The sequence below is a fragment of the Oncorhynchus mykiss genome, chromosome 1, assembly GCF_057628025.1.
Source record: "Oncorhynchus mykiss isolate SJ-2025 chromosome 1, ASM5762802v1, whole genome shotgun sequence".
In the NCBI taxonomy this organism is placed as follows: Eukaryota; Metazoa; Chordata; class Actinopteri; order Salmoniformes; family Salmonidae; genus Oncorhynchus; species Oncorhynchus mykiss.
This window is the reverse complement of record NC_143022.1, coordinates 60,348,873-60,376,563: the sequence shown is the minus strand read 5'-3', so window position 1 is coordinate 60,376,563 and position 27,691 is coordinate 60,348,873. Positions and strand designations below refer to the sequence as shown.

General features: G+C 43.3%; 1 protein-coding gene and 1 long non-coding RNA gene across 3 annotated transcripts in view; one reads left to right on the top strand and one right to left on the bottom strand.

Moving 5' to 3' along the window:
* The window catches only part of cdh23 (cadherin-related 23), a 646,476-nt gene that overhangs the window by 350,582 nt on the left and 268,203 nt on the right, over window positions 1-27,691 (top strand). Inside the window, exons 11-13 of the mRNA XM_090235114.1 lie at window positions 6,290-6,478; window positions 15,623-15,772; window positions 17,432-17,590. Coding sequence (XP_090091240.1) covers window positions 6,290-6,478; window positions 15,623-15,772; window positions 17,432-17,590 — 498 coding nt within the window. The remainder of the gene's footprint in view (window positions 1-6,289; window positions 6,479-15,622; window positions 15,773-17,431; window positions 17,591-27,691) is intronic.
* Window positions 1-27,691, bottom strand: part of LOC149985594 (uncharacterized) — a 123,288-nt gene that overhangs the window by 74,683 nt on the left and 20,914 nt on the right. The window lies entirely within an intron of this gene.

The window sequence follows — 27,691 nt, the reverse complement described above, 5'->3', positions numbered from 1 at the left end:
TAGTGCAGTCCTATGAGCACTTCACCCAACTCTTCCTTGCAGTGTTTGACCACCCTACAGAGGGCTGAGAGTGAGGTGAGCACCTCCTTCATCTACGCCAGGGTTTCCAGGACAACGTCTGAGTATGCTCTGGATTTCCGGATGGTGGCTGCCTCCACTGGCTGGAACGACCAGGTCCTTTTGATGGTTAAACGCAGCAGTCTACAGGCGTCCGTCCAGACCGGGCTAGCCTGTAGCGATGAAGACCTCATGCTGGACCAGCTCATTGCCATGGGCCTGGATAATCTCCTGTGTGCATGTCGTCGCCCATCCTGGGGGTTCGGGTCTCTCCCAGGAACCTCCAGTGAGACTGAGCCCATGGAGGTGGGCACAACGCAACTTCCCCAAGAGGAACGTCAATGCCGTCGTCAACAGGGTCTCTGCTCCTACTGCGGGGAGTTGGACCACCCCTGGAACACCTGTCCCAGAAGGAGAAGGAAGCGACAGGCCGTCGCTCCTGCACCCTCCCAGGTAGGTGTGGACGTGCCTTGCTCCTCTCTGTCCACCCAGCTTGTCCTCCTTCTGGTCACCTTCCCAGACTATCCTAGCCCCCACTGAGTCCTGCCCTAAAGGACTCAGGTTCTGCTGGCAATTTCCTAGACCCGTCGGTGGCCTTGTCATTACTCCTTCCTCTAGTCCCTTTACAACCCCCTATCCCAGTCCATTCCCTAGACAACCATCCCCTAGAAAAAGGATTGGTGCCAGACTACGATTCCCATTTCCCTCACAGTTCACAACCACCATGAATGCATCACTTAACTCATCTTAGACTCTTCTGCATACCCCGTAGTTTTAGGTTTTCTCTGGTTACAGTTGCATAACCCCAGGATGTTGTGGACAGAGAGGAGGTTGTTGGGTTGGTCGCAGGAGTGTCAGGGGAGGTGTCTCTCTGTGTCTATCTGTGCCACCTCCGTGGAAAGTCCAGACCATGGTCGTGGCCTGTTCCATCCAACCTCAAGGCGGTGCAGCACTTCCTTGGTTTTGCCAACCATTTCAGGTGCTTCATTAAGGGTTTCAGCACAATGGTGGCCCCTCTCAGCTCCCTGAATTAGTAGGCCAACGAAGCCTTCCGTGCGATCAAGGAACATTTTACGAACGCACCTGTTCTGGCTCATCCTGACCAATCTCTGCCCTTCATCGTGGAGGTGGACGCCTCCGATGTTGGAGTAGGGGCTGTTCTCTCCCAAAGCACTGCATCTCTGCCTAAACTCCATCCATGCACCTTCTACTCACCAAAGCGGTCTCCCGCGGAGCGGAACTACGACATGGGGGATAGTGAGTTGCTGGCCATCAAGAAGGCGCTGAAAACAGCACTGGCTGGAGGGTGCTCAACACCCATTCCTTGTTTGGATGGACCACTGGAACCTAGAGTATTTACGAGCAGCCAAGAGGCCGAACCTGCGTCAAGGCCAGGTGGGGCCTATTGTTCGCCAGGTTTGACTTCACCCTCTCCTACCGGACGGCATCTAAGAACATCAAGGCCGATGCGTTATCCGGGTGAATGACACTGAGGATTGGAGGGAGAAAGTGACACCCATTATTCCCCTGTCCCGCATTGCGGCTCCTGTAGTGTGGAATGTGGATGCGGACAACCGTCGAGCCCTGCCCACTGCCCCGAGGGGCGTACCTACGTGCCCTCTGATGTGCAGGACCATCTCCTCGCCTGGGCACACACAGCACCTGTGTTGCTGCACCCGGGTATAGCCCGTACTATCGACTGTCTCTCCGCCAAGTACTGGTGGAATATCTTGGCTTAGGATGTCCGGGTTAACGTCTCTTCCTGCTCCCCCTGCGCACAGATCAAGACACCAATACAACTCCCCTTTGGCAAACTCCACCCGCTGCCAGTACCACATTAACCCTGGTCCCATCTCTCCATGGACTTTGTCTCAGACCTTCCCCCCTCGGAGGGGCACACCCCCATCCTGGTCGTTGTGGACTGGTTTTCAAAAGCATGTAGTTTGATTCCTCTGCCCGGTCTCCCTACGGCCATGCAGACCGCGGTGGCTCTCTTCTTTCACGTATTCCGGCAATACGGGATCCCGGAGGACATCGTGTCTGACCGTTGGTCCTCAGTTCACCTCGCGTGTCTGGAAGGCCTTCATGGAACAACTGGGGGTCACGGTCAGCCTCACTTCCGGGTACCGTCCCCAATCAAATGGTCAATCAAGTGTGCCAAGGAGTTATGGAACACAGCGCACACCCGTCTCCAGCATGTCGTCCTCCGGCAGAAGGCGCAGGCCAATCGTCACCACAGTGTGGCCTCGGTCTTTCACCCCAGTGACAGGGTCTGGCTTTCTACAAAGGATCTGCCCCTCCGCCTGCCCTGCTGGAAGCCTTTTCCCCCTCCTGTGCAGCTCAGGCGTTCGGCGTCACCAGCCTTCCACCAGCTGCTGAACCTGCTGCTATATAGTGCTTTAATGAACTCAGTAGTTCAGAACCTGTGACTGCCTCCTGCCTACTCCTCTCTAAACTTGTGACAATCTTCTTCACTTGTGAAGAGTTTCAGAGGGTCTTACCATTTTATGGTCTTGTAGGTTAAAACCCTTTGTCGGACGTGTAGCCACCCCTCCATCTGTAGAGATTTAATTAACCATAGGTAACATATTCAGCTCGAACTGCACGTTGACTGGTCTCAATGGTTGATTATTCAGGGTACAGCTATGAAGGCAGCAACCCGGCACGTTTTGGTATAATGTACATTTCGTTACGAGTCCTTTCAACTCTGGTTGAAAGGGGGGGGCGTTCCATCATGCCGGCATAAAGTCTGTGCTCACGTGGTCTCACGTAGTCTCTCTGTGTAACACTCAGACATCCCATTCTCAGTACTGCAGAGCCAAAGGCAGAGTTTCTGCAAGGTATTTACGATCTGGTTGTTAAGTCATAAACCGGGCCTACTCCCCCAGGAGAGAGTTTGGCTATCTGTCAGCCATTGAACTAGATGATCTGGCACCTTTGATCCTCACCCAGTAGAGAGAGTCATGACAAACTGATCATAGACGAAAATGAGGAAGCCTATAGGGAAGATGTGTGTGTGTGTGGTGTGTGTGGCGCCAGGACAACAACCTCTCCCTTAATGTCAACAAGTCAAAGGAGCTGATCGTGGACTACAGAAAACGGTGGGGTGAGCACGCCCTCATCCATGTCAATGAGGCTGTACATTCTTAGAAAAAAAGAGTGAACAAAGGGTTTTCCAGCTGTCCACATAGGCAAACCCTTTTAAGTTCCAGGTAGAACCGTCGTGGAAATTCTACACCGTGTCATAGAAATTACCACTAGGGATACTCAAAGTCGATCTTAAATGAATCAATGTTTATTATCAGCATGCTGGAGAGGTTGCAACAAACGTAATGCACCATAGTGAACATCTGTCAGAAGCTCTGCTGGGGTAGTCCAAGCAGTTGTCTTATATGTGGCTATACACAGATGAGTTATATTTGCATGATTTAGCATAATTAATTCATCATTACCGTATTGTTTCAATCAGGTGACAGACTAATACTGGTTAATAACATGTGACAGACCAATACCTCACTAGGCTTCTTCTTTCTAAGCTGAGACCTTGAAACTGAGATATTTTTTGTTCTCAAAACAAGGTTTGGGCGTACTGCCAAATTGCAGGTACTGTTAGCGAGGATTTGTTCAGTCAGTCACTTGCATGAACACAGAAATTGGTTTATAAAAAAGCACAAATGTAGAACATAAAAATTGCTAAATAGAAAAGCACAAGTATACATTTTCCATAACAGAATGCTTTTGGATTCCACGTTAACCCTCTGTAGAAAGGGTTTTACAGTACATGGAGCTCCAAAGGGAATCAAAAGGGTTGTACTTGCAACCAAAAAAGGGTTCTGCAAAGGGTTCTCCTATGGGGACAGCCAAAGAAACCTTTAAGATTTTGGACAGCACCTTTTTTTCTAAGAGTGTACTGAAGTGGGTCGAGAGATTCAAACCCCTCGGTGTCCACATCACTAAGGTATTAACATGATTCACAAACAGTTGTGAAGAGGGCACGACAATGCCTCTTACCCCTCAGGAGGCTAAAAAGATTTGGCATGGGCCCTCAGATCCACAAAAAGTTCTACAGCTGCACCATTGAGAGCATCTTGGCCGGCTGCATTATTTCTTCGCAAAGCAACTGCAAGACACCTACAGAGGGTGGTGAGTATGGCCCACTACATCACTGGGGCCGAGCTTCTTGCCATACAGGACCTCTATATCAGGCGGTGTCAGAATAAGGCCCAAAAAAGTGTCAAAGACTCCAGCCAGCCAAGGCAAGCGATACCAGTGCACCAAGTCTGAAACCAACACGACCCACTCCCAAGCCATAAGACTGCTAAATTAGACCGCTAAATAGCTCATCAAATGACTACCTGGACTACTTGCATTGACCCTTCGTTGTACTACCTCTCCTGCAATGACTCTATGCACACATACTGGACTCTACCCACACACACGTACACTGACACCACATCTCAGACACACACACACACACACACACACACACACACACACACACACACACACACACAGAGCACACATGCATACTGATGCCACACACACACACACACTTTCACAGTCACCACATAAAATGCTGCTACTGCCTCTTATCTATCATTTTGCCTCGTCACTTTACCCCTACCTACAGTATATATACATAACTACCTCAATTAACTCGTACCCCTACACATCGACTTGGTACTGGTACTCCCTGTATATAGCCATGTTATTTTCACTCGTTATTGTTATTCGTTATTTACTGTGTATTTATTGCTTGTGTCACTATTTATATTTCTTGGAAGAGGATGTACATGCCTCTAAACGACACAAAACCCTGATTACCCACAATGCACCACTTTTGTCCGAACCTTTCCAATTGCCTGTGACATCGCTCTGTCACTTTTACAATAAAAGACAAAACCCTTTTCTATTTCCCTACTCTCACCTCTTTTCATCTCCCCGCTCCTCCCATTATCGACAGAGAGAGCAAAAGAAAGAGAGCAAAAAAAGAGAGGGAGAGAGTAATGGGACTATTTTCTCTTAAATCTCATTGTGTGTGTGATGTGTATCTACAGTGAACTCTTCGCGCCCCCACTTAGAGATGCTTTCTATGATTGCTTTGAGTCACTCTGCCCCCCCGATCCAATAAAGGTACAGCTGTAAATACCTGAAGGAGATTGGTTACATCCCAAATGGAACCCTACCCCTATAAAGTCTTATGGGCCCTGGTCAAAAGTAGTACACTATTTATACATTTTAATTTAACCTTTATTTAACTAGGCAAGTCAGTTAACCCCTGCTGTGTCTGGCTCCGCACACACCCCGTCCGGCCATCTAGATGTGTGAAAGATAGTGTATAAGCTAATGATCCATCATGTATAACATTCCTGGTAGTGTGTAAACTTAAATTATGTATTGCCATATCATTTTTGTATGTTCTTTATGTATCATTTGACCAATTTGGCACATTTGGGCAGACTTGATACAAAATATTGTCCAGTATTGAAATGCTTCACTGGATCAATCGGAAACTTTGCACACACATCTAAATTGCACCTAAACTGCAATAATACATTATGGCCTTTCTCTTGCATTTCAAAGATGATGAAAAAATGTAATAATAAAATAAGCATGCGTTTTTGTTTGTACTATCTTTTATCAGATCTAATGGGTTACATTATCCTACATTAATTTCACACTTACACAAACTTCAAAGTGTTTCCTTTCAAACGGTATCAAGAATATGCATATCCTTGCTTCAGGTCCTGAGCTACATGCAGTTAGATTTGGGTATGTAATTGTAGGCAAAAAAAAAAAAAAGTCCAATCTTTTTAAGAACAAATTCTTATTTATAATGACTGCCTACACTGGCCAAACCCGGACGACGCTATGGGACTCCCAATCACGACCGGTTGTGATAGAGCCTGGAATCAAACCAGGGTGTCTGTAGGGACACCACTGTACCAATCGGAAGCCCAGTGTAGGAAATAGGGTGCCATTTGGACGCATCTATTGAGTGCTTACTGCTTTCACTCCACCAGAACAATTTTAGCTCCAATATGACACCTCTCTCACTTTCTCATTCGCTATCTTGTTCACACTGGAAATGAATTGCACTTGCACTTATTTGCCTGTCTTCCCTGCCCGTCCTCCTCCGATACTCCCCCTGTGTCTCTCTCTCCGCTCTCTCTCTCTTTCTCTCTCTCTCTCTCTCTCTCTCCCCCGTTTCTCCCCTCCATTCTTCCCTCAGGGCACAGAGTTGAACGATGACCGTACACCGTCAGATGCCTCGGTGATGACCACCTTCACCATCCTGCTGATTGACAAGAATGACAACGCGCCCAAGTTCAACAGCTCTGAGTACCGTGTGCACATCACCGAGCTGGCCCAGGTGGGCTTCGCCCTGCCTCTCTTCATACAGGCTGAAGACAAGGATGAGGTGGGTTACCATCACCACGCATGCATGCCTGTAACAATATATATGGTAACAAAAGGTAACAAACGGTAATAAGCGGTAACACTTTGTTTGACACGGTTGAAAGTTCCTGGGATCAGGACAGAATAAGCAGGAAATCCGGAATCCTCCAACCGGGATATCTGGAAAAACTGAGAATCTTGGGAACTTTAATGGAATCTTGCAATCCTAGATGTTGCGTTGGCTCAGTACAGCAGTATAGATTCAGATGTAGTGTATTTTAGCAGTAGTGAGTAGTTGCAGAGGAGACATTGTGCTGTGCTGAGTGAGTGTGTCAGCCCAGTGGGAAAGCAGCCCTGTTCAACAGCATCCTCTTTAGTTTTCCATCATGTGTCCGCCACTTCCCATTAGCTCTATCTAACATCCCACCGCGCTGACACACAGACACACATACACATGCGCTCATAAACAGACACACAGACAATCTTCTTACACACACACTTGCTCGATCACTCACAGCAGCCCAAGACTAGGAGCCCCATTTGACTAGACTACAATTTAATTTGCTTTGGAAGATATGGGATAGAGCATCAAATTATACCTAACGAGGAAAATCAATCACCACAGGTTGAGATAAGCCGAAAGCTAGTCAACTCTGATTGATTCCAGCACCACAGCCGCCAGGATGAAATTTGATAGATAACTGCAAGTCAAGTGGAGAGAGAACGAGAAGGAGGGAGAGAAGGAGCAGAAGAGGGAGGTAGAGAGGTTGGGAAAGAGTGAAGAAGGTGTAGAGAAACTAGCATAACTAATGGAGTACTGGCAGGAAGTTAAGTGAATAGGGCAGTCATACAGACAGAGGGAAGCTGAGATAGTCAGAGTGAGAGGTGGAGGGAGAGAAGAAGAGAGAGAGAGAGAAAGGGGTGAGGATAGAGAGAGCGAGGCTGCGGGAGAGATAGAAAGACAGAGAGAGAGAGTGAGAGAGATGCAGAGAGACAGAGTATGTGTCTGGTGGAGAAATAGTGGCTTAGCAGCAAGTTTGTTTATTCATGTCATGGAGTGTGTTTGTCTTGTCAGCATGGCGATGGATAGGAGTGCTAGGAGCTCCTCCACCAGGTGGTGACGGGCACACCTGGTAGAGGATAAGAGGGGTGCTGCTCTCAGACTGCGCCCTATCCCCTATTCAACCCTCTGCCCCCAGAGGCTGTCAGAGCGTCAGAGCATATGTGTGTGTGTGTGTGTGTGTGTGTGTGTGTGTGTGTGTGTGTGTGTGTGTGTGTGTGTGTGTGTGTGTGTGTGTGTGTGTGTGTGTGTGTGTGTGTGTGTGTGTGCGCGCATGTGTGCACATGTGTGTGCGTTTGTGTGCGTTTGTGTGCGCATGTGCAGAAGTTGGCAGAGGAAATTTACAAAAAATAACACACGTGCATGGCATTTAAAAAAAAAAAAGAATGTTGCCATCCGACTCTCCTCAATTCCTCCCAGGCAAAATCATGCCTTTATCAATACAAGCTGTGCCCCTGTGAATTCTCCATAATAGATGCCTTTAGGTTTATTTCCATTCTTCTCTCTATTTTTTTTTATCTAGGCAAGTCAGTTAATATCAAATTCTTATTTACAATGACGGCCTAGGAACAGTGGGTTAACTACCTGTTCAGGGTCAGAACGACAGATTTGCACCTTGTCAGCTCGGGGATTCGATCTGCCAACCTTTCGGTTACTAATCCAACACTCTAACCACTAGGCTACTCTGCCGCCCCAAATGGTGCCTCTAGGTAAGCTGGGTAGGCTCAAGGCGGACAGCTACATAGCTACAGTAGATGGATTTCAACCAGATCTACAGCGGAGAATGAATCAGAATGCAGGCCCACCTGGGTCATCCCTATTCAACCCCCAGCTTAACTACACTCCCTATCTGTCCATCACTAGTGATGAGTACCTAATGGCACCAAAGTCCCTATATAGTGCATTACTTTTGACCGGGGCCAGTACACACAAATGGTGCTATGTTTACTGAACAAAAATATAAACGCAACATGCAATAATTTCAACGATTTTACTGAGTTACAGTTCATATAAAGACATCAGTCAGTTGAAATAACTAGAACCATATCTATGGATTTCACATGACTGGGCAGGGGTGCAGCCATGGGGAGCCAGGCCCAGCCAATCAGAAGGAGTTTTTCTCCACAAAAGACCCCCCACCCCCTTTCAGACGATCCCACAGGTGAAGAAGCCATTAAAGCACCCTTTTAAGGTTCTGAGACTGACAAAAAAAGCTCCCACATGAGTAAGAGACGAATGGGAGCATGATGTTCCCTGTTAAGATAATGTATATATTAGTGTTGGGAAAATTATGCTTTCTGAAGCCTTTGGGGCTTTCACCAAATTGTGTCGAAAAAGTGTTAATTCCTCAGAGCTTTTAACACAGTGCACACTAGTCAGGTTGATGGGTTATCTTGGCAAAGCAGAAATGCTCAATGACAGGAACGTAAACACATTTTGACCTACCGGCTCAAATCGGTCTTATAAAGCGTGATTTGAAGTGATTTGTTTTTTTACATTGGATAAAAGTAGAGACTCAGAGCTACAACATGGTATATCAAACACCACATTTTTGAGGAACAATGAGAAAGTAATTCTGATTTGAAAGTTGATAAACTTGTAAACTCACTTTTGAGAAAAGGGCCTTTGAATGTTTTGGTACCTATTGGAGAGCTCTCCTTTGTCTACACCCATTCAGCATGGTTCACACCCTCTTAAGCCAGCCCCACCCAATTCTTCAAGGATTCATGTGTGAGATCATGTACTAAACATAGTAGTAAAAATGAAGACTAAAAGTGGTAAAAGTAGTAGCCTACAATAAGGACAAATTCCAGGAGAACAGAAAGTTCCAGATAAAAATATTTTATAAATATTAGATGACGCTATCCCAGACACACTTCAAATCAAATCAAAGTGTATTTGTCACGTTCCAAATAAAACAGGTGTAAGACCTTACAGTGAAATGCTTACTTACAGGCTCTAACCAATGGTGCCAAAAAAAATGGTGTGTGTGTGTGTGTTTAAGTAAAGAAATAAAACCACGGTAAAATGACATTTGAAAAAAGAGTAGCAAGGCTATTATTCAGACACCTTTTAGTCAGGCTTATTGAGGTAGTATGTACAAGTAGGTATCGTTAAATGACTATGCATGTATGATGAATAGAGAGTAGCAGAAGTGTAAAAAGAGGGGTTGGCGGGTTGTGTGACACAATGCAGATAACCCGGTTAGCCAATGTGAGGGAGCACTGGTTGGTCTGGCCATTTCCGTAGTATGTACATGGATGTAGAGTTAAAGTGACTATGCATATAAGATAAACAGAGAGTAGTAGCAGCATAGAAGAGGGGTTGGGGGGGCACACAATGCATATAGTCTGGGTTACCTGTTCAGGAGTCTTATGGTTTGGGAGTAAAAACTGAAGGAAGTTTTTACCCCCAAAAAGAAGCCTTTTTGTCCTAGACTTGGCACTCCGGTACAGCTTGCCATGCTGTAGTAGAGAGAACAGTCTATGACTGGGGTGGCTGGGGTCTTTGACAATTTGTAGGGTCTTCCTCTGACACCGCCTGGTGTAGAGGTCCTGGATGGCAGGCAGCTTTTCCCCAGTGATGTACCGTGCACACTACTCTCTGAAGTGCCTTGCGGTCGGAGGCCGAGCAATTGCCGTGCCGGGCAGTGAAGCAACCGGTCAGGATGCTCTCAATGTTGCAGCTGTAGAACCTTTTGAGAATCTCAGGACCCATGCCAAATCCTTTTAGTTTCCTGAGGGGGAATAGGCTTTGTCCTCTTCACGACTGTCTTGGTGTGTTCGGACCAATCTAGTTTGTTGTTGATGAGGACACCAAGGAATTTGAAGCTCTCAACCTGCTCCACTACAGCCCCGTCGATGAGAATGGGGACATGCTCGGTGCTCCTTTTCCTGTAGTCCACAATCATCTCCTTAGTCTTGGTTACGTTGGGGGTTAGGTTGTTATTCTTGCACCACCCGGCCAGGTCTCTGACCTCCTCCCTATAGGCTGTCTCGTCGTTGTCAGTGATCAGGCCTACCACTGTTGTGTCGTCAGCAAACTTAATGATGGTGTTGGAGTCGTGCAAAGGGCATGAGTGGTCAAACATTTCGATTAGACTTCCACAAGCTTCCCACAATAAGTTGGGTGAATTTTGGCCCATTTCTCCTGACAGAGTTGTTCTAACTGAGTCAGGTTTTCAGGCCTCCTTGGACATTTCTCCAAAAAGTACGATCCCCATGTGCAGTTGCAAACCGTAGTCTGTCTTTTTTATGGCGGTTTTGGAGCAGTGGCTTCTTCCTTGCTGAGCGGCCTTTAGGTTGTGTCGTTATAGGACTCGTTTTACTGTGGATATAGACACTTTTCTACCTGTTCCCTCCAGCATTTTCACAAGGACCTTTGCTGTTGTTCTGGGATTGATTTGCACTTTTTGCACGAAAGTACATTAATATCAGGAGACAGAACTTGTCTCCTTCCTGAGTGGTATGATGGCTGTGTGGTCCCATGGTGTTTATACTTGCGTACTATTGTTTGTACAGATGAACATGGTACCTTCAGGTGTTTGGAAATTGCTCCCAAGGATGAACCAGACGTGTGGAGGTCTACATTTTTTTTCTGAGGTCGTGGCTGATTTCTTTTGATTTTCCCACGATGCCAAGCAGGGAGGCACTGAGTTTGAAGGTAGGCCTTGAAATACATCCACAGGTATGCCTCCAATTCACTCAAATGATGCCAATTAGCCTATCAGAAGCTTCTAAAGCCATGACATAATCTTCTGGCATTTCCCAAGCTGTTTAAAGGCACAGTCATCTTATTATATATAAACTTCTGACCCACTGGAATTGTGACACAGTGAATTATAAGTGAAATAATCTGTCTGTAAACAATTGTTGGAAAAATTACTTGTGTCATGCACAAAGTCAATGTCCTAATTGACTTGCCAAAACTATAGTTTGTTAACAAGAAATTTGTTGAGTGGGTGAAAAAGTGTTTTAATGACTTCAACCTAAGTGTATGTAAACTTCCGACTTCAACTGTATGTGCTGCCAAAAAATACAACTAATTATTGCTTTCTAAAAGAAACTCACCATCGAAGAAAGCACTGGCATAATGGTGAAATCAGTGGGATCTCGCATTTTGAAACACGTTTCAAAAAAGCATGTGATTAAACGAAGATATCATTGATCACATGTTAATCTAACCTTGAAATGAGCATTGGTACATTTTGTCGGATCAGCTGTGCTTTGAAAACTGCATCGGCTCTCTGGTATCAAACGTCCCATCACTTGTCTATATTTACTATTATCTACTTAACCTGATAGTAAGTTATATTACATTTAAAATGGAGGTGTAGTTATCACTATTTAAACATAAATGAATTAAATTATACATAGTAAGTTATTCAAAGTTGGTGTTAATTAGGATAGCTCTACATTTAAAGTTGACATAACTATGTTGCTATTGATTTAACTAGGAAGTGTAAGTTAAACTGACAAATGGTGAAGTTAACTGTATTGTATTAGTCAAAGTAAATTTGGTGTGAGTTAGTATAACTTCACATTTAAAGTTTGTATTGCTTGAAATATGCTGCACAACTTTTTGACTGGAAATAATACGTTGAAACAACAACAAAGAATTACCGTGTAGTTCACTATGTAGGGACTAGGGTGCCATTTGGGGTGCAACCCTAGATTAACACACACACACAGCATACACAGGTTAACACAACAACAAAGACACTACCTCACTCCACAATAACACACATACACATGAATGCATGTACAAACACCTGCACATAAAAAGGTATGCACTGATACATATGCTCAACACAACAAAAAAGATCTGAATCGTAAAAACCAGTAGAGACTGATGAAAGGTAGAATGTTGAGGATTGGCTCATTGTAATGTCTGGAATTGAATTAATGGAACAATATCAACAACATGCAAATTAAAGTTCTGTATTCATAAATATTTCTCCCACTGCCAGCCTCCACTTGTCACAATTACAAGGCAGAGTTGACATTGACAGATGCATTACTAGATGCACTGCTAACCCACACGTCGAGAGGGAGAGTGTCAGAGATGTTCCATTTTTACTAGTGGGTGACACAAGTGGTAGTTACAGAGCTCTTTCTTCATCACTCTTCTCTGTTTGAATCTAAAACTTTCCGCTCAAAACTCGTCACTAAACTTTGTGACAGCCACATCTGACAGGACCTTGGTATGAGAGCTTCTGAGATAAAGAGAGAGAGGCAAATGGATGGGCAATTACGGGCAGTTTGAAGTGACATCCCTGCATATTGAATTTTTTTTTAAATAGCCAGTCATCAGCCACAATGGTTCTCTGCGAGATGAAAAACAAAACAAAAACATAGGGCCATTTTAACCGCCAAACATAATGCCCTCCACCATCGATCCACTGTCTGAGCCCTAAATGGCCCTCTATTCCCTATAAAGTGAATACCTTGGTAAAATAAAATATTTGGTTGTGCTAAAGGAGGGATTTGAGCTAAGGGATACTGTGAATAATGTGACACTCATCTTGAAGGAGCCAATAATGGTGTGAAATGGTGAAAGTCAACATGTAAAAAGTGAGCTTTATGAGTTTGTGTTTGATACGTTTTATTTGTATTTGATCAAATATAAAACAGTTGTAAATAACACAATAGTGGCATGTTGCATGTTCTTCATGTTACGCCAGCCTTTGTTTTCTCTTAATCTCTGACTACGACAACAAAAATGATGTCACTGGATCATGTGTACGCACACTAAACCAACATGACTAAGAGCAAAAGACCAGGATTAAATCTGAAACCTCGCTATTGTGCGCTTGACATTGAAGCTTTTACCTTGAATGTGATCTCCGCGAACATGGTAACATTGCCTTTAAAAGCTGCATTGTCTACAAGCGTGATCTGAGTGAATCCCAGCCTAAGTGTAGCCGGAGCGATTTAGATAGTCATGCTTGTCAACATGGCTCCTTAAACATCCTCATTTCCTCGACAGCACACCTTATCCTCTCATTGTGTCATTCTGATTTCATCAAACACACACACACACACGTACGCACACACAGTCAGACGGTCCGCAAACATACCTCACACACACACACATACACATACAATTCTGATTTAAACGCATGGCTTCAATGAGCTGCCATTGGCGTTGTAATCATCACTTTAGTAGAAGTGACGGCAGCTGTAGCAGTGGCAGCTTTGTGGGCATGGAGATTTGCTCTATTCTGTACTCAAACGCCCAATTACAATTTACATAATGTTAAGCAATACGGTGGAGTGACTTTTATGTGGGAGAGATAAAGAGAGGACGATTCAGATGAGGATACGAGATTATGAACTCCAATAGGGCTCTGGTCAAAAGTAGTGCACTATGTACTGAATAGGGTGCAATATGGAGCGCAACCCGTTGCCTGCCGACAGTTGTCAGACGGATGTTTGGGTCTATTTAGTGGGTTCTAATCTTCACTTGTTTATTTTTTCAGGGGATGATTTTTTTCCCTCCGTTGTTTGTTCTCTCTTCTTGTCTTTTTCTGCAAAAAAGAGAACCCTCCAGGTTAAATGTTTATTGAACTCCGAAAAATGTTCTCTCTGCGGATCAATCATTCTCCCGCTGTCGTCATGAGCCATTTCGCTGGCAAATGGATTCCCACAGAAATAGAAAAGGGGTCTTTATAATTGGCTGCGGGTGGTGAGACACAGTTCATAACCATGCCACATGCTCTCAGTGGTTTGTGTTGTGTGGGTAGGGTGGTGGTGTATTTGTGTGTGTGGTGGCTGGTGGTTTCCAGTCAGGGGAAGTTAGAGCAGCCGCTCTGAGATACGATCTAACCTCTGACCCTGCATCTCAAAGACAGAGATAAGAGAGAAAAGAGATAGATTACAGGTAGAGGGGTGGGTGTACATACTGAGATATATAGAGGGAGGGATGAGAGAGGATAGAGGAATGAAATGTAGAGATAATAAGAAGATAAATGTGCATGGATGGAGCCAATAATTGGTGAATGCATGCGTGTGCTTGGCATCAATCGAGCTCCCCATTTCTCAATGTTTTGAAGAGGTTTGTGCTCAGTCAAAATAAAGTCAGACATTTTCTGACTCTCACACTCCAGTAATTAAGGTTTTGTCTTGTACATGCTAGCAGTGTGTACACCAGGGGTGAGAAAAATAGGGCCTAAGCCGATTAACTGCGTGGTGGATTTAACGAAAAAAATATGTGCGTCTTAGTTCATAGAAGCTCAGTTACATGAGTAACCTTCGATGTCCACTATTGGCGTTTGGGAAAAACTGAGAGGTTTCTGGTTACTTCCTACAAATTTGACTCTAGCGTTTGTACGGTTGGAGCTATTAGCTATTATTACCCCATTCCTGAAAGCTAAGACTCTCAGAAACACATACATGCATTATAAACTATAGGAAAACATAGGATTTTTTTTTACACATGGTGCCGTTGCATTTGGAAACTTTTGGCAAAATTAGAATATACCCACTTTTCCTGGCACCACTCCACCACTGGTTATTGTCATTGGAAAGACCATGGTCTTGAATTGGACTCACGTTTTTCTGGACTTGTTCTTGACTCGGTCTCACCCCCCCCCCCCCCCTTTGGTCTTGGTCTTGACGTTGACTCGATTTGCTCCTGTCTTGGTCTTGAATCGGTCTTGCTTTAGATGGTCTCGAACACAACACTGGTGTGTAAGAGTAAATGCTAGTGTGTGTATCTGTAAAAGTACATATGCTGAATGTATGATACTGCTAAGTATCTGGATCTTTATTGATTAACAAATAGTAATTCCTTTTTGCTACATATGTTGTTGCCATAGTACCATTTTAATAATTTTATGATTTAGATATCTAATGGCATGTGCTTGTGAGTCATCACCAGGACAGCAAACAGGACAGCAGTTCACTTTAATCAACAGTTTTCACTTCAATGTAAATATGCCGGAGTAGCAAAAGAGCAAATTTTAATCCATAGTCCTTAATGCAGTCCCACATCTCATACTGCAGCTTTTATTATCATCCATTTGAATATTTAACCAATATCTAACTCTCTCGCCCTTGTGACCCCTATCCCTCCCTCTCTCTATCCCTCCACCCTCTCCTCTAGGGAGTGAATAGTATGTTTCAGGTGTTCCTAACGGGGAACAACTCGGATCACTTCACCATCTCCCCCACGGCGGTGCAGGGCCGGGCTGACATCAGGATGAGGGTGGCCGTGCCTCTGGACTATGAGAATATTCGCGCCTACAGCTTCTCTGTGAGTTCAATCTGCACGCACACACACACACACACACACACACACACACACACACACACACACACACACACACACACACACACACACACACACACACATACACACTAACGAACACACAAACGCATGCACACAAACACACACCCACACAAAAACTTGTTTACGGCACGTTCTTATTTCCGTTACAAACACACTATCAGTAAAATGTACTTTAACAAGAGCAAGTCATCTAACGTATGGAGCACAGTGAGCAAAGACACTATGAGCAGGTTTCTAGGACCCAGATTTAAGGAGCGATTGGTACATCCATTTTTTTACTTTTAAATTAATTAATTATGTACAAAACATTTGGAACACTTGCTCTTTCTTTGACATAGACTATCCAGGTGACAGCTATAATCTCTTATTGATGTCACCTGTTAAATCCACTTCAATCAGTGTATATGAAGTGGAGGAGACAGGTGAAAGAAGGATTTTTAAGCCTTGAGACAGTTGAGACATGGATTGTGTATGTGTGCCATTTAGAGGGTGAATGGGAAAGACAAAAGGTTTAAGTGCCATTGAACGGGGTATGGTAGTAGGTGCCAGGCACACTGGTTGAGTGTGTCAAGAACTGCAACGCTGCTGGATTTTTCACACTCATCAGTCAATTTAGTATGCCTACTCCTGGACTAAAACACACTTTCAATTGACATTCTCCATATGGCATGCTTTTTAGAAAATATATAGAATTCATCTTTGTTCCTGGAAACTGACCCATAGTGTTTTTTCAGTGATTTGAACTGCAACTGTAAGTTTATGTTTAGGTCCACACATCCTGAGAACCAAAGCATGGTAGCGCTATAAAGACAGTAACGGTATATAGTCACATTAGGTAAAACACGTACTAAAGCGAGGTCCATGCAGAAATTATTTGTCGAGATCGGTGTGGAAGAACTTGACTGGCCTGCACAGAGCCCTGACATCAACCCCATTGAACACCTTTGGGATGAATTGGAGTGCACACTGCGAACCAGCCCTAATCGCCCGACATTGGTGCCAGACCTCACTAATGCTCATGGCTGAATAGAAGCAAGTTTCTGCAGCAATGTTCCAACATCTAGTGGAAGGCCTTCCCAGAATAGAGGATGCTGTTATAACAGCAAAGGCTGGACCAACTCCATATTAATGCCCATGATTTTGGAATGAGATGTTAGACGAGCAGGTGTCCAGACTTTGTCATGTAGTGTATAATAATAGATGCATTTGGCAAGATGGAATTGGTAATTGTCTGATGGGTGACAATACTATGAATTGTCAAATTGTGAATAAAGAGACTGATGGACAGTGCAGCTTGTGAACGGAGAACATGCATTTTCAACAAATATTTTCCAATCAAATGCAGTCCAGACGTTTTGATTCCTATAAACCACCAGAATGACCAGAGCCTAAGTGTTTTAACACACATACATATGCCAAACAACTCTACAAAATTAGCTGATGGGTTTTGTTTTGATTATTGTAGGTGTAGTTCAATATGAAATACAGTAACTTACTTGCCGCTGGCTGCCTGTAAGTTATTGTCAAATTCACAGCAACCGCTATAAAGTGAAGGTGGCAACAGAGCATTTTAACTTTTTGACCTTCTATTAAGTATTAGAGTCTCTCCCCTCTCTCTTTCAGCTATTTGCCAATGAGTCCATGTCAGACCATGTGGGTTTTGCTCGTATCTACATTGACCTGATCAATGAGAATGACAACCGGCCCATCTTCAGTAAACCTCTGTACAACATCAGTCTGCCTGAGAACACTCCCAGAGGCACCTCCCTGCTACGCATCCAGGTAAGGTTATCACTGCAACATGCTATAACACACTGTAACACACACACAGCTTGTCACTGGATTACACTGTAGCATGCTGTGGTATGGTGTATGTTGTGCTGTAACACCCCTTGCCTAGGTAAGCTCGTTACAATCTCCCCGAAGTATGGTTTACCCTGTTGGAGCAGTAGTTAGCTGGGAGACCCCGGTTCAAGAACATCAAAGGGCATTGCACTGTCTCGTTTGCTGCATGTACCAATTGCTGTATGGTATACTGTAGCTACCTAAAACCATGTAAATCTGATATTAACACAGAGTGGCCAACCAAAATCCTCAACATGTTGAAACAATCAAAACATTCTCATCAGGATCAGAGATGGCCTCCAGGTGAATGACCCTCACTGACACTCATCCTCGGTGTGTGTGTGTGTGTGTGTGTGTGTGTGTGTGTGTGTGTGTGTGTGTGTGTGTGTGTGTGTGTGTGTGTGTGTGTGTGTGTGTGTGTGTGTGTGTGTGTGTGTGTGTGTGTGCGTGCGTACGCGTGTGTGTGTGTTACTCTTCCTGTGTGTGGGAGTGAGCATGTGTGTGTGGGCAGGCATGTGTGCATGTGTGTGTCTCCTAGTACCACCCTGCCTTTATTACTCTCTACGTTTAATCCATACCAAGACCAGAGGTCACTATCATCTATATAATCTGACCTAGCAGTTTGACCATAGTCAAAGGTAGTGCACGAAATAGGGAATAGAGTGCCATTTGGGAAGCACTGCCGGTTATCTGCACATAGTTCCCACAATAACTGTATTACCATTAATTACGATGACAGTACTCTCAGACTTACACACACACACACTTAGACTCTAACCTGCTCCAGTAGATACAAGAAGCGCAAAAAGCATACGGTAGAAATCCATACTGTTTATAGACTATGCGCTCGTGAAATTGAAATCGCGACACACCCGGGCAATCTAATACCCAATAAGTCTTCTTGATGACGTTCGCTGTGAGCAGGCGCACACACACACACACACACACACACACACACACACACACACACACACACACACACACACACACACACACACACACAAAGCAAGTCAGACATCGGACACAAACACTCACACACACATCGAGGACACACAAAAACACTCAGGCCGGACACACTGCTGCACACTGCTTTCCTGACTAATCTCTCATGCTTCCATGTAACCTCAGTACAGTATGTCTGGTAACATTCTATAATAACTATCATGAATAAGCATCAATAAACATGTATAAACTATTAACACATTTATTTGTAAACATGTATAAACATTTATTAACAAGCATTTCTAAACATTTTAAGCTATCCATTCCATAAGCATTTAAATCATGTATAATTATTTGTAAAGCATAAAGACATTCACAAGCATTTGTATAGGTTCATTCATGAATGTTATTATAAAGTGTTACTGTATGTCTTTCGCTCTGTCCTGTCTGCTCTAGCTGCTATTTCACTAAGTCTCTTATCATCCTCCCCATTCTTACTCCCCTTCCTGTTTCCTCTCCCTCTCCCTCTTTCTCTCTCATCCCTCTCTTTCTGAAGCTGTTGTACTGTAGTGTCTAGCCAGTAAAGCCCAATTATTTTTGCTGTTATTTCACACACAGCACTTCAGCACTTCCAAGCTCACCACCACTGTTGAGACATTGTATCATTAATGTGACGACTGCTATTCATTGAATAATTAACTGTGTTCATAATTAACTCAGTAACCTGGGGCACCATGGGAAAAGTTTGTTTGAGTTACTGTTTCCCAAATTAACTCAAAGAATATCAGAATATCGATTTCATAGCAGTCGCTAATTAACTAATTTCCAGTTGCTAATTAATTCATTCATTTCAGTCTCATTCTGAACGTCGCATAATTCGTAAATCTACACAAACCCGGGTCTCACTAAATCATTCCGTATCACACCGATTGAGTTGATTATTTATTTACTAACGAGCTAAAGGATAATATAAGATAAACATAAACAAAACAGTCTAGGTTATTGGTTATAACTTCATACAATGGCAAAACAGGTCCCTAGCGGACCAACACAATATGACACATGTTACACAAGATGTGGATTTAGAGAGAGGAGAGTGCACAAGAGAAAAGCACATTTGTAAACTATGTTTAGTTTAGTTTAACACCTACCCAAACTGCCGCTCTAATTGGTCAGAATTATAATGAATGTATTTACTTGCTGAAAATCTGCGTTGGGTATGTCTTCATGGACCGAGTTCCGCTTAGGAGATTTAGGCAACGATCTTAGATGGCCGCGTTTCCTTCATCACCGGATGTATGTCTCTGATTGTCCACACAATGTCAGTGTCCTTTCTCTTGGTAGTCTGTTATCTTGCACTTATTCTGTGAGAGTGGACTTCTGAGGAGGATAATCAGCCATATCGATGCTCCCAGCTTGGGCAGGAAGGCCGTGTAGATAACCGATGACTGAAAGAGAATAACCAGTTGGTTCTTCTTGAATTCGCCTTCTAAGATACAGTAATCTACTGTAGCCTTGATTGTTAAGAGGTTCCTTTGTCCTTTTCCTTGTGTTGCGTTTGGAATCACAACTATCCGTAGACCTTGGCTGCAGCAGGCGGTCAACTTAGTCTGGATGTAAATTCTTTATGGCATGCTCTCTGGGTTCCCTGTGGGGCGTAGCTCGTTACAAAGGAAAGGTATCAGGATTTTACTCTGATCTAGTTTCAGAGTAACAACTAAATTCACAGTTCATCTTTACAAAAACATTCTCTTTGATCTGGATATTCTCTACACAATGCACAGTATGTAAACATCATGTACATATTATGAAAATGAATGTTGTTTTTGTTATTTTATTGAAAGATAAATGACGACGTTATAACGAAAACATTAACTTGAAGAGTAAGTTAAATGTTTTCGTTATAACTTCGTCATTTATCTTTCAATAAAATAACAAAAACAACATTCATTGTCATATTCCATCGATCATTGTTACCACCATTTTGGCTGATGAAATATATTGTCCCAAAGGCCATTTATTGCATGTTACAGTTCTGAGGTAGATTCTCCATAAGGCCCACACAAAGACATTCCAGTCCCAAACATTAACAGGACCAAGGATTCTTAAGATTTACAATGGGCATGAGTTGTCATAACCCCCCCCCCCCCCCCCCCCAATCAATCCCTCTATACCTCTCCCCATCTGCGGGAACCTCACAGGTCAGTCATGACACCACTCACTAGTGTCAGAACGTCTGTATACACACTATACTGCATGTCATGACTTGGTGTGTGTGTGTAGGCGTGTTTGTCAGTGTGTCCATGCCAGAGGAGATGGTCGGTCAGAGGAGGAGGAGTGCACTCTAGTTTGGGGGTACATAATTTGAAAGCCAACCACTAGACCTTTCCACTATTCTAGTACCACAGTTGTGTACTTCACTCTATGCGGTCAACAGCTGCTGTCCTCTGTGAACACAGACACACACAAACACACTCATTGAGTGACCGACCATCTCCTCTGACTAAACAGATGTTTCCCCACTCCTCCAGCCTCTGTCCATAAATACATGTTAGAGCCGGGTTGGCTTTATGGCTGACACACCCACAAACACACACACAGTCCTGTGTCATACTGCCTCATCCCTCACCACCATCCCTCAAGGTCAGCACACGGACAGAGCAGAGAATTATCACGCTAGAGCCTGACAGACAGTCATCACACACACCTCACAAGTGTGTGTGTCTGTGTGCAAGTGAATGTGTGCATGTGTATATTCATGAAAGTGTTTGTCTGTGTGCATGCGCATGTGTCCCTTCTTGTGCTTTTGCGTGTACTTGTGTGCTATGTGTGAATAAATGCCAGTGAAGTAATTTCAATGAGTTAATGTGCATGTTGGTATGTGTATGTGGCTCTGCGCTCTGTTTCCGTTCATAGTTATGAACTAACGATTACAGATACCTATTTAATATGGGGAGGATATTGCTATTTGTTGGATATGCTCAGCCCTGATCAAACGAATGTATGACATCTTTCTATCCTGTGTGTGCACGGAAATGTATTAATGATGCCTTACTAATTCCTTAGATTAATAGGAAGACACATTATTCTTCTAAATATTCTGAGTAAAGATAAGCAATTTTACAGTACACCAAAAGTTGTGTATATAAATTGTATCATCATTAAAAAACATTCTGAAATTCTATTATCAATCAGCCACAGTTGCTATAAGGGATATTCAATGTGATAAAATGGGACTGACAGTACATACTGTATAAATCCTCTTAGCACTTCAGAGTGCCAATGTTAAATGTGAACAGACTTTTTAGGCAGTCATTGCCACACCAAGAACTCAGTGAACTAAGTCACAGACAGGGTGTGAACTGCACCAGATGGCAGGCAAATGCCATTTCAGCACCACACGCCTGGACAGACACTCTAACTCCTCCAGCTCACTGGAGAGCTCAGGGTCGTGTTCATTGGGGCACATAAAGTAAAATGTTTAAAACTGCTTGTGATGGAAAACAAAAATAATTATTTCATATTGGACTAGTTCAGATAGTACCTCTCTGTTTCGGACTATTTTCTTCTGTTTTGTGCCTCATGAACATGATCCAGCACTCAACCTGTGTGAGTCAGCTGTAAGTCAGTATGACAGTACTTGAAGGCTTATGTTAGTTAGTTAGTGAGTTAGTCTGTCAGCCAGCCAGTCAGCCCATCTGTCCATCCGTCCGTCTGTTGTTCCGTTTGTTTGTTTGTTCATTAGTTTGTTTGTCCGTTTGTTTGCCCGTTGATTTGTTTTTATGAGTCAGTAGGTCAGTTAGTCAACTCTGTGTTGATGTCTGTTCACACTGCTATGCTTTATCTTGGCCAGGTCGCAGTTGAAAATGAGAACTTGTTCTCAACTAGCCTACCCGGTCAAATAAAGGTATATAAAATAAACATTTGTTCATTCATTCAATTAACATAATTATTGCCCTACATTTTATGGCCATGCTTGTGATGGCCAGGGTGTTGTGCATTCCAGAGTTTAGTATGTGAGGTGCGTCTTAATGGGGAGGTAGGGCAAAGTAGATATGCATATTTAAATTTGCATAAGTATAAATAATTATAAGTATGTTAAGGTAATTTTCCCAGTGGTTTCAAACAGTGCCAAATGAGCACCAGAAATGTAATTGAAATGCTTTGTTGAGCTTAATATTTTTGATTCAACTGATAATGGTTTATATACATACAAGCCTTATTAAATGATTACTCAATGTCCCGTCTTCCCACACACGCGCACAAAAATGCACACGCACGCACAAACTCTCTCTCTCTGACACGGACTCACACACAAACATAAGCACACACACAAGCACACAAACGGAGAGCAGCCCAGACCACAGACTGTTTCATATTTATCAGCTGCAGTGTTACTTATCATTATAAATATTTATTTGGATTTACTCTCTGTCCAGGTCTCTCTCTCCATCACACTCTTTCTCACCCTGGAGAGTTTAGACTCCGGGATCTCCTCATATCAGTAAAATTGCTCTTTGTTTTCTCCCCTCCTTGGGTGTGTTTGTATTCTTTCATTTCTTATTCATAGCCTCCAATCGTATTTTCAGTCTCTCACTTTCCTTTAGCCGTTGTAACACTAATGGATTTGGGGTTCTGTCAATGTGTGTGAGAAAAAGAGTGTGTGTGGTGGGTGCTTGGTAAATATTTATTCACAATGGCCATTTTCTTCTCACTCCTATGGAATGGAGATTCCTTCAGTCTTTTACCCTTCCTTCTTTAGAAGTAGGATAATCACTCTCACATTTGAAGTCTTGTTGTATGTGATTGGGAAATATAAGATCTGACATGACTTAAAATAAAATAACTTGCGCACTGCACTTGCCAGTATCGCTTACCACATTTTTATTTAAGCATATTTATTGTCCTCACTATAAGGGTACAATGCGAGACCCAGATGCAGACACTGGAGGCAGATGGTTCGAGTCCCTGATGTTTAATATAATCCAAGGGTAGGCAAGAGAATGAGGCAAAAAAATCAAAACCGGGTCAGAGTCCAGGAGGTACAGAGTTGCAGGCAGGCTCGAGGTCAGGGCAGCCAGAAAGGTCCGGCAGGCAGGTTCAGAGTCAGAGCAGGCAAGGGTAAAAACCGTGAGGACTAGCAAAAGAGAATAAGATTAGAAAAAGCAGGAGCACGGGAAAAACACACTGGTTGACTTGACAAGACACACTGGCACAGAGAGACAGGAAACACAGGGATAAATACACCGGGGAAAATAAGTGACACCTGGAGGGGGTGAGGACAATCACAAGGACAGGTGAAACAGATCAGGGTGTGACACTCACAGCCCTTCGTCAGAGAGTTTGTGATATTATAATTTTTCATCCTTTTGTGTAGACATCGCTCCATAGCCAATCTAGGATCAGCACACCTATTCTGATACGCTTTGTGAATACTGGCCCTAATCCTTTAACACTAGAAAGATAGAAGAGCATCATAATGACACAAAACAAATCCCCCTCATCGTTGACCTTTCCTAAATAAGCCTATATCAAATAAGCACACTGTCATTGTTAGAATCTTAATATCATGAAAATAACTGGAGTTATAACCAGTTTTTTAGGAGTGCATGTAATTTTCTGAATGCTTTTCCCCCTCTTTCTCCCTACAGTTAAATGTGCCATGCCCAGTTGATAATTACCTTGATAATGGCCTCAAAACTAACCTAAACTATATTGAAACTAATGTGATACATATATCATAAGCTTAAATAAATGTAGTAAAGTGTGATGGGGGAGAAAGTGTAAGAATGGGCGAGTTTATGAGCGAGGGGAAGAAAACGATGCAAAGAAAACAACCTGGTCAAAGAAAACAACATGGTCGTCAAAGAGAGATGGGAGCTCCCTCCCTCTGCGCAAAACAAGGCACATGCACAGCAGCTGCACTCCACAATAGTCCTGAAAAATTACAACACAACACTCACACTTTACCAATGCAAGGCAAGAAAGAATGTTTGTGTCATGAACACCATGCATTTGACAGTTTCCACTGACAGGGACACAATAAAGAGAAAAACAGACTATTACACACTACAACCGAACAAAGGTTACATAATATGTATGCCATCCGTAGATACGAATCAAATTGTTAAATTACAAACCTAGTTGGCTTAGCCAAAGAAAAAGTCAGCCACCTTCCCTAGCCATGATTGGCTGAGATAATGAGTGGGCTGGACATCCCAAGAGACGAGTCGGGATCAGTCTACCACATAGCACACTTCTGTCTATTTGAGCTGGTCAGTATGTCTAAGTAATCCTGTCTAAAGCTGCTTTTTTTAAAGTATGGTGTATTAAAACTGCATGAGGGTTTAAAAAGTTTTGAAGTCAGTGGAATTTGAGTATGAGAAAACACCTGTCTCCGGATTACATTTTCAAACTAAGGGCAACCATGGCATCTGACAGGAGACGCGTCCAACTATGAATGATGTACATGGGTAAAATAGTCTAGCTAGCTACATTTTCAGATATTACACATTTCTAATTTTGACAGAAAGAGCCATTTGCTTGGCTAGCTATATTCTAATGTTAGCTAGTTAACATTGAACCCGTTTGGTTAGCTACCTGCAGTTTCATGCAGGGTAGTAACGTCATGAGTTGTGATTATGGTTCATTGTTTACCTAGCTAGCTAGCTAACGTTAGCTTGCTGGCTCGCTAACGTTACGTGTATGACATTATTATTCGTATCTCAGAGGCATTTGTTTAGCTATAGCCTAATTTTAGCTAGCTAATGTTGAACCTGGTTGGTTAGCTACTGTACCTGCAGATTCATGTAGATTAGTAATGTCATGAGTTGGGATTAAGGTTCATTATCTTAGAAAAATATTCCACTATGCAAATTCAGTCTGGCCATCTACTTCGATTTCAGAGCACTCTCGTCTGATGTGCCAGAGAGCGCAGAATAACTGAGGAAGTTGTGAATGCTCAATACTGGTTGAATAAGGCCAGTGTCTGTAAACGTCAGCAAAAAAGCATATTTAAGCTGTTGCTAGCAGCACAGTTAGTCACCAGTGCTCTGGATAACATGAAAACAGCCTAACCAGCTCTGCTAGGGCAAGTAAAATGGTCAGAGTGGGGTGTTCTCTCATTATGTGTCTGGAAGTAGCTAGCAAGCTAGCCAATGTTAGCCAGTTAAACTTGGGTGCTTTGCTACCATTGTGAAGTCAAAACGTTCGGATCAACCCTAATCATCGACCAGAGCGTCCGGTGTGAGCTCTGAATTTACGAACGAAGATCTGACAGCACAGTTGCAGTCATCAACGCTCTGGATAACATAACAGCCTAACCAGCTCTGCTAGGGCGAGTAATGTTCAGTGAGCTGTTCTTTCTCACTTAGATGTCAGGAACTAGCTAGCAAGTTAACTTTGGTGCTTGACTGCTGTTGTTAGTACATTCGGATCAACCCTTAAAGATATGGGTGGGGCTAAAGCTTAAGAGGGTGTGAACAGTGTTGAATGGGTGTAGACAAAGATGAGCTCTCCAATAGTAGTACCTAAACATTGAAAGGTGATTTCCTCAAAGGTGAGTTTACAAGTTTATCAACTTTGAAAGCAAAATTACTTTCCCAATGATACTCAACTGTAGTGTATGATATACCATTTTGTAGCTCTGAGTCTCTACTTTAATCCAATGTAAAAAATTCAACATTTTGCTACATAAGACTGATTTGAGCCAGTTGGTTATATACAAGATATACCCAAATTTTATCCAACACCCCTAAAACACACCAACCAACAATTACCCAAAACATAACGGAAGGAGCCAATGAAGTAAAATGTGAATGTGAATCTTCAATCTTCTGTGGGTCAGATTTCTTCACAAGTCCCTCTCTACCCTCTTGGAGTAGACAGATATTGGTAACAGGTCTGTCCAGTTCTCCTGTTTTGGTTTTCAGTCTCACATACCAGACACTGTTGTCAGGGTAGGTTTCCAATACCTTTCCCATCAGCCATGACCCTCTTGGAATAGTAGGATCCATGATGATGACTAGGTCTCCCACGGAAAATAAAAACTTCCACTTCTTTCTTGTAACAATGGTAGATACGCCTTCACCAATTCTTTCCAGAATAGATTAGCGAAGTAATGATCTTCTCTCCATCTTCTCCTGTTGTAGAGATCACTTGTAGAGATGTCTTGAAACAGTCCAGAAACAGTCATTCAAAATTGCCTTGACTACACACAAAATGGTATGGAAGACCTCATCATCCACAGCTGGTTGTTGTAGAATAGATTAGAGCACTTTTCTCACTAGACAAATGGGATGCTCCCACACCATGATGCGAACCAGAAGGAGATGTGAAGCACTCTGTATCATGCTGTGGTCCCGAGTGTCCAATACTTCTCTGAGCTCTCGTTCAGCTCCAATGAAATTCGTGCCATTATCTGACCTTATTTGAGACACTTGACCTCGTCGACACATTAATCTTTGCACAACATTAATACAGGCATCAGTGTCCAATGAATAAGCCACTTCAAGGTGCATTGCTCTGCTTTCGATGCAAGTGAAAATAACACTATTTCTCTTGACCATACTGCGTGTGCCCTCCCTTGACTTCAACTGGCCCAAAACAGTCAACCCCCGCATTTGTGAAAGGAGGTAGCTCAGGAACAGTCCTTTCTTGTGGCTAATTTGCCAACTTCAGTTTTCTAACCTTCACTTGGTGACGGTGACAGAGGTTTTCTTCTGCAGCCAGAGTTGGCACTCATGATCCAATACACATTTAGAATTGTAGATAGCTTGTGGTTCCTTCCAGCATGTCACAGCTGCTTGTGAATATGCTGTAGGATGAGTTTCGATACATGTTGATCCTTTGACAGTTTAACTGGGTGCTTCACCTCTTCAGGCATGGCCACCTTACTGACTCTGCATCCCTCTCTTAACATGCCATCTTCCAGCACAGGAGCCAGTTTCACAATATCATTGGCACAATGATGCCAGGCGTATCTTGTTTTAAGACAGATTTCCCTCACTGAGACAAATTTCCTTCACTAAGAAAGATTTCCCTCACTAAGACAGATTTCCCTCACTTAGATCCTCTCATTGTCTTACGTCAGATAGC